General features: G+C 55.7%; 1 protein-coding gene across 1 annotated transcript; it reads left to right on the forward strand.

The window, feature by feature from the left end:
• The first annotated feature begins 126 nt into the window (after nucleotides 1-126).
• H310_13621 (hypothetical protein) lies at nucleotides 127-3,870 on the forward strand. The gene is made up of 5 exons (XM_008881184.1): nucleotides 127-1,611; nucleotides 2,010-2,335; nucleotides 2,528-2,669; nucleotides 2,711-2,829; nucleotides 2,879-3,870. Exons 1-5 carry the CDS (start codon nucleotides 153-155, stop codon nucleotides 3,791-3,793), a joined length of 2,961 nt encoding a protein of 986 aa, XP_008879406.1. The 5' UTR covers nucleotides 127-152; the 3' UTR covers nucleotides 3,794-3,870.
• The last annotated feature ends 4,147 nt before the right edge of the window (nucleotides 3,871-8,017 follow it).

Genomic DNA, 8,017 nt, shown 5'->3' on the forward strand with positions numbered 1-8,017 from the left:
AAAAGCCGGCACGTTTTCACATGATTTTCATCGTTTTATTCGAACATTGAACGCGAATTCGCTTATCTAGTACAGCACTGCAAATCATCTTTTGGGTCGTCACAACGACGTTTCATTCTGCGCTTTTCCGTCTACAAGCGAACGACAGCAGCATGGGCGCGTCCGCATCAAGCTTCGTAGCAAAGGAGTCCACATCGCTGAGCACACTCATCGCCTTCTCGAAGGACCCCCGCACGGCTCTCCTCAGTGCACGCGATCACTTCGGCGACATCTTTCTTGTCGAAAGCGCGTTCGTCACGACGCGGATTGCAGGTTTGTGCGGTCCAGAAGCTCTCCAACAGTTCGAAGAGAAGATGCTGGAAGGAGCGCTGGTGCGGGAAGGTGCGTTTCCCCCGTCGATCTTGGCGCTTTTGGGACCGATTCTCGTCACGATGGACGGGGAAGTCCATCGCACGAAGAAGAACGCGCTCCTCCGAGCGGTCTCCCCGGTGCAACTGGACGTGTACAAGCCCATCATTCGCCGCATTATCCAAGCTGAGCACAGCAAGTGGGCGGCCCACGGTGGCGCGATTTCGTTCGCGCTGAACACCAAGATCCTAGTCTTTAAAATCCTTCTCGCCGTCCTCTACGGCATGGAAGGCGAGTTCGATTCATTTCGAACGTACATAGAGGATTACGTGGCTGCCATCAAGCAGTCAGCCAAGACGACGAGTGCTCATGGCGTCACATGCCGTGCGACGTTTATCGCAGAGATCCTTGAGCCGGCTATCGCGGCGGCCAAGGCGCGCCAACAAGTCAACGCGACGTCGTCAGGTCCGCTCGAGTCAGTGCTAGACGTCCTCGTCGCCAGCGGCGAATTGAACGACGACGACCTCAAGAACGAAGGATTCCACATCATGTTTGCTGGTTTTGGAGGGTTGTCGGCGGCAGCAACGAACCTCATCACGGCGGCGGTCGTGTTCCCGGAAATCCGAGCCCAAGTGTTTGCCGCCCGCGACAAGTACTTGAGTAAGTTTGGAGACGATCGTTGGGGCCACTTGGACGACCTCGGGTACTTGAACAAGTACATCCTCGAAGTCAAACGCTTCTTTCTCGCGGGACCGACTCAAGTTTACGCCAAGGCCGCGCGCGACGTGGACCTGGTGACGTCGAAAGGCGTGTTTCACTTGTCCAAGGGGTCGCTTGTCATGGCTGGCCTCGAAGCGACAAACCACGACCCGGACGTATGGGCCGCCCCCAACACTTTTGATCCGTCCCGGTTCAACGACGCCGACATTGACGCGGCACACGGTGTCAAAAACACTCGCAAGTACTCGTTCTGTCCACACGGGTTTGGCGATGTGCGCAACCGCCGATGCGCTGGCGAAGAGCTGTCCACGATCGTGATGCAGTCCCTCCTCGTGTCGTACTTTGATTTTACGTGGAAGATGGTGCCTGGCCAAAACTACACCCTCCAACCCCACTCGGTCACGGCGGTCCCCATCGGTCTCCTCATGGCAATGGGTTTCCAGCGACAACAAGACGACGGATCGGGCAACCTCGACTACGGCGTTGTCGGAAGCCATGCCGACTGGAAATTTCTCCGGCGACCCGACGTCCAAGAACTCACAGGTAGGGGGCGCACATGCCAAACCAACGTGAGCTGAAACAACGCCACTGGGGAAGTGTGTATAAGCCGTGGCATGGTTGGCATTGGACTGTTGGCACTTACAAGCTGTCGCGAGTTGGGACGTTCAAGTCCTGTTTTGATGTGAAGGCATGTTGGATGCGTGCCATTGGAGATGGTTGGAGTGCTCTTGACGCTGGTGCTCATGGACCATACTACGCGCCGATTTTGTTTCGATGCAATGTGTCGAATTGATTCGGCTTCATGAACAGAATCGTTGGCTGCGAATACTACCGCCGCCGCCGCCCCCCGTGACATTTTTGATGGCACTGTGGATTTGACTGGGCTTGCTACCGTGGAATCTTCTACTCTTCACCACAGACGATGATGCCGCGTTGTATAGGTCACAATGCAGCCGAGTACTTTGACGATTCCCGGTTGGACTTGTGGACCCGGCTCATGATCAAGCTCATTTCAAAAAAGCAGAGTGTGTGGAACCGCCCGTATGCGCAGTCGGCGCTGTCGCTTCCGATGGAACAAGTCGTGCTCGACAAAATCACGTTGATTCAAACCCAGATCGAAATTCCCACCGTCGACGAAGACTGGCCGTCCCAGCCGTGGCTCGAGATCCAACAATCCAACCTCCTCCGAGATCACGCCCCGTTCGTCGATGATTTCGACCACCCGTGGCTGCCCGCGGAGGACGGCGAGCGCTACGTCATGAGCAAGGTATGTCGCATTTTGACCCGGTCGCGAGGACATGATGTGTGGCGGGGATTTCGACCGCCGTTGCTGGCGACGTTGTACGAAACCAATCCGAGCATATATGAATGGTGCATGCATTGGATGCCAGGTCAACAAATTTGCGCTTGGCATGGTGCTACGCGACGGCGTCGATCGTGACTGGGACATGTTGTGTAGGTGGGCCACATGTGGCCCCGCGTAAACGTGCACTGGAACGATCGGTACTCGGACCGTGCGCTGGAGCTCCTTGTATTTCACGGGTTGGGCTCGCATCTGGTGCAAAAGCTGCCCCAAGAGCACGACGATGGGTCGTACTATGGTATGCCAGTCGCTGTCGGCCGGAGATAAACGTGCACGTAGGTCTGCTACTCAACGTGATGCAGGGACTGGAGGTGCGCCCGGGCTTTGCCAAGTACGGGGCGGACGCGTTCTTTGATAAGCACGGGCACGTGGTCAAAATCAAGCGCGGTGACCAGACGGTGCGTACGCTGGAAAAACCGAGTCGAGTCCCATGGGAATCGTACGTAGTACACGAAAACGGACGCTGCATGGGAGTACGTGAAAATGTGTTTCCGCGGCAGTTTGCAAACCAAAGTGACCGCGGTGGACCACTTGCTCGGCGTGCATGCGACGGCTGCCAACTACTTGGTCACGAGCTCGCGCGAGAAGCTGCCGGTGAACCACCCGTTGCGACGATTGATCAAGCCGTTCGTGTTTCGATCGGTCGCGATCAACTACAGCGCCGGTCGCGCGCTCTTTTGGCCCAACGGCATGCTCCAGCGCGCCTATGCGCTCACCACGGCCGGGATGAAGTCCACGTGGGAGTTTGGTTTGTCTCAATTCGAGTACGCGACGTTCCCCGACCGTATTGCCAGGCAACAGATCGACACGTTGACCATTCCGTTCCACGAAGACGGGCTCGATTACTGGAACATCATGATCAAGTTTGTGAGCAGCTACGTCGACTTGTACTACCCCGACGACGCCTCGATTCAGCACGATGACGACGTGGTGGCATTCTGGAGCAACTTGACGGCGGTATCGCCGGCGCCGCTTCCTGACTTGAACAAATCCAATCTCAAGGACTTCTTGGCCGAGGGATTTTTCCTCGTTTCGAGCATGCACAACCACTTGGGCACGATTGCAGAGTACGTGAGTGACCCGGCGTTTTGCCCGTCCGCGTGGGTCGAAGGCGAGCTGAGCGCTCGCCCTGGCAACGCCGTCCGCCTTGCCCTCATCATGACTGCAACTGGATTTACGCAACCTTCCATCACGGAGGACTTTTCCCACGTGATGCTAGATGATGCAGCCAAGGCGATCGTGCGTACGTTTACAACCGATGTGAAGGCCCAGATCAAAGTTGTCGATGCCCGCAATGCCACGCGGGTACAGCCGTTCCAGTCGTTCAACCCCAAGACGATGGAAATGGCAGTCAGCATCTAAGTCGCATCCTCGGCACGGGAGAGCTTCCAAAGCAAAGGCGCAGCATACCTTGGAGAAATAAACACCACATTTGCCAACGTTGTAGTGGTTATTTCGCACCGCAGCTTGGCGGTTAAACTGTGTCATGTCGACGAGTGGCAAACCGTAAAATCCTGTCCAGCGCGGGCTCCGCAGCATTCGACAGATCTCTTCTGCAACATTGGACGCCATGCCTGCGAGTGCCTGGGCGTCATGCGTTGCGCACATGCCGCTCCCTTTTTGAGACGTGTGCAGCTTGATGCGTGATGGACGAGTTGGAAATGTGGCCATATATCTCACACAGGTAGACTCAAACATGCAACCCACGATTCGATTTGAACGTAAATGTCGGCCAGGAATGCCACCAGTCGTGGCGGCAAGCTCGTCTTGTGAATACACGTGGCAGCGACTAGCGGTAGTAGTTTTTAAAAGCTGTTCGGACTGCATGGGGCACGATCGCGCTGTCAAAGTCGTACGGCAATGGTTCCGAGCGACGGCCATGCCAGAGATGAATCGACAACTCCACCCCCTGTACCATATCACTGTGCAGTTCTGCGTCTGGGCCGAGTGTGCATCCACAAGACGAAGAAGAAACATTCGAGCTGCTCGTTCAAAAAACACGAAAAGTCCTCCGAGCCGCAAACCGGCAGCTCCCCTTGCCTGGTCACGCGGTTGGGGCCAGCAATGCCCTCGGCAATGTGGTTGCTTTTTTGGGATGGATATTAAGATAGGGTCCCATCATGAAACGACATCGTCGCCCCTTCACGCTGTAGGCCGCCATTCCTACCGCGACACGTTGTCAGTTGTCGTTCTTGCATCGGTTTGGTCTCGCTTTTGGACAGTGGCGGCCATGGTTGGGGATATCTCGCGCAACGTTCGTGATAACGTCACGTGGGATGGAATGACGTTATCAGGGTCGCCGCCGCCGTGGACTTGGGTGATGAGCACAATCGTGCAGTCTTGCGAACTAAAGTTGTGCGGCGAACAACCGACTGCATTGCGGCAATTGAATGGTTTAACATGTCGTCGTTTTCATCATCCCCAGCCCGATGTGCCAAAGCCAGAATGAGTTCTCCAAAGCAATGTGAATGAGACGACAAACGCTTATGTGTGTGCACTGGCTTTCAAGAAATGTAGGGACAGCCATCATTAGGATCACAGGAAAACCCGGATGCCACCGCCCAACAAACGTCGGAACTTTGCGGAGGAGGTCGATATCATTCTGATCCGCCTAGTGTTGCTGGAAATGCCCTTCTGTTCTGGGTACCCACAGCAGACTCAACCTTGCGAAAGGTCGGTTGGCTGGTGAGCTTGGGAGCCCAAATTCCAAGGATAGGGGCTAGTTGCAGTAGGCCCATTAAGTGCGGCCTCACTTCGGTGCATTTCGGTGTGAGGGGCCGTATGAACTGACTGTAATTGCTTCCCGAAAGGAAGACGCCTTGCGAACAAACAAGGCGCGGACTCATAACAAAGGTATCTTTAGTGCACTACGACAATAGCCCGAGTGGGACCTGAGTGACAGTAGTTTCCTACCCACGATGGGCGATGCCACGGTCCATCGCTTGCAAGCTGAGAGACCCGTTGTTGAAGGCGGTGACCCTGGCGACGGAATGGAGTGCGCGACACCAAAACTGGACATTCAGGATGGTGAGACAACCGAGGAACGCCGGAATCGTCAGCAGGCGGAGGTTAAAGCCATTCTAGCTACCAGAGTGGATGAAGCCAAGAGTCAAGGCCTCAGCCCAGCTGGTGTTATCAAACTGGAGACCTTGTTGCCAAGTATGTCGATGTGTTCCGGACGGATGTTGGGGCGGACACACCGATCAAGGTTGAGCCGCCAAAGGTGCACCTCAAGCCTGGCTCTGTGCCTGTCAAGTGCTCGATGCGGCGCTATCCACCCGAGCTTGTGGAGTTCCTCAAGCGTCACGTTGACCAGCTTGAGGCAGCCAGCCTGGTGCATCGAAATAACCGTGCCACGTGTGCTGCAGCGCCAAGAATCGTACCCAAGAAGACGCAGGCGACTTTCGGATGACGATCGACAGCCGTCCTATCAATGCCTGCACGGTCCCGATGCCATGGCCGATGCCGAACTTGGACGCTGCGATGATCGTCCTGGTGGGTACAGGAGTTTACTTCACCGGACTGGACCAATGGTTACTGGCAGCTACCGCTGCACCCCTACAGCCAGGTGTTATATTCGTTTATGTCACCATGGGGTGTATACCCCAACCCGAGTGTTGATGGGCCAGACGGATGCCGTGGCGTTTTGCCAATCGGCTGTCCATCAAATGTTTGGTGAGCTGCTGTTCCGTGGATTGCTCACCTGGCTCGACGATATGTTGGGTGCCGAGGCTACGCCTGAAGAACTGCTGGATTTGTTGGAGCAAGTATTCGGAATATGTGAAGGCCATGGTCTCAAGCTCCACCTGAAGAAGTGTGCGTTCTTTCAACGTGAAGCCGAGTGGTGTGACGAGGTGATTTCTGAAGCAGGTGTAACCCATTCCCCTGCGCGCGTCCAGGGACTCTGTGATTTGGCTGAGACAACGGCAGCGGCTGACCTTCAACAGTTCCTGTGCGCGACCAATTGGATGCGCGCAAGTATACCTCAGTACAGTCAATTGGTGGACCCGTTGCGCCGCCTGTTGGAAGTAGGAACCAAGTTGGCTAAGAGTGCCAAGAAATCGGCACTGATCAAGATCCCGGTCAGTGCCATGGGGTGGGCTGCCGAGAACACAGAGTGCTTTGAGGTGGTGAAGAAGGCCCTGGCCGGAATCGTTCCTCTCTCACATCCGACAAGGTGATGTGTCTCTTTGCCGACGCTAGCGATGGCTTTTGGGGAGCCATTGCAACGCAAGTCCCTCCTGAAGACCTAGACCTCGAGATAGCCGAGCAGCGCCATGAGTCGTTGGCGTTCCTCAGCGGCTCGTTTGTAGGGGCAAGCTCGCGTTGGCCCATCGTGGAGAAGGAGGCTTATGCCGTGGTTGAAGCGTGCAAGCGATTGGGTTACCTGCTGGTGCGTCCAGGTGGCTTCCGCCTGTTTACAGACCACCGCAACCTGGTGTATATCTTCAACCCAAGGAGACAAGCCCGAATATGGCCAAGTACCAAGAGTACAAGTTGCAGCGCTGGGCCCTGGTCATGTCTACGTTCCCCTACACGATCGAGAGTGTTTCCGGTGAAAACAACGTATGGGGCGACTTGCTGAGCCGCTGGGGTTCGGTGCCTGCTGGTCCTGGAGTTCGCAAGTTGGTTGCGTTGGTGTCGCCCATGCAACACAAGGATTTCAAATGGCTTACAGCTGCGTCCATCCTCAAGATACAGAAGGAGTACCTGGCTCCCGGTCTAGCCCCAGACGGTTTAAAGTGGAACAAGAAGACGAAGTTCCTGTGACAATCGATGACAAGACATGGATCCTTGACGATGCTGTAGATCTGCAGCATCGTCTGCGTGTGATCGCGCACCAAGGCGCGGCAGGACACCGCCGCGTAGCGACATCCCAATCGGTAGCCGAACAATTTCACTGGAAGACACTCAAGGAAGACGTCGGCGACTTTGTACGCAGCTGCCTCCATTGCTTGTATGTTGATGGCGACATGGTGTCGCGACCCCTGGGATCGGCTCTCCATGCGGAGAAGCCAAATGAGCTGATACATTTTGCTTGGTTGCGCCTGCCCGACTCGAACAGCGGGCTCAAGCATGTGCTGGTAGTCAAGGACGACATTAGCGGGTTCATTCGTCTGTGTCCGTCAGTTGTAGCTGACGTCTCAGCAACCGCAGCAGCGTTGATGGATTGGTTCACCACAGACAGCGTAGTGACAACTTGGGTTTCCGACGGCGGCTCGCACTTCAAAAACGAAGTCATGGAGAAAGTGCGGAAGCTTGTTGGTGCGCACCACCACGTTACAACGGCCTACAGCCCGTGGACGAATGGTTCGATTGAAGTGGTCAACAAAATGTTGTTGCGAGCGACGAAGGCCATGTTGAGCGAGTGGCGGCTCCCAGCAAATTAGTGGCCTGTGATACTGGCACTGGCTCAAGGAGTACTGAACCACCAACCATCCGACCGGCTTGGGGGGAGTTGCGCCGGCGACGGCATTTGGCGGCTTTCCGGCTTCGACCCCGCTCAGCGGTATTGTGCATCCCGTGACGAAGGAGGTGCTCGAAGTGGACTGGCTCAAGAAGAAAAAACAGAAGCATGTGGCCGAG

This window comes from Aphanomyces invadans, assembly GCF_000520115.1.
Source record: "Aphanomyces invadans strain NJM9701 unplaced genomic scaffold supercont1.54, whole genome shotgun sequence".
Lineage (NCBI taxonomy): Eukaryota > Oomycota > Saprolegniomycetes > Saprolegniales > Verrucalvaceae > Aphanomyces > Aphanomyces invadans.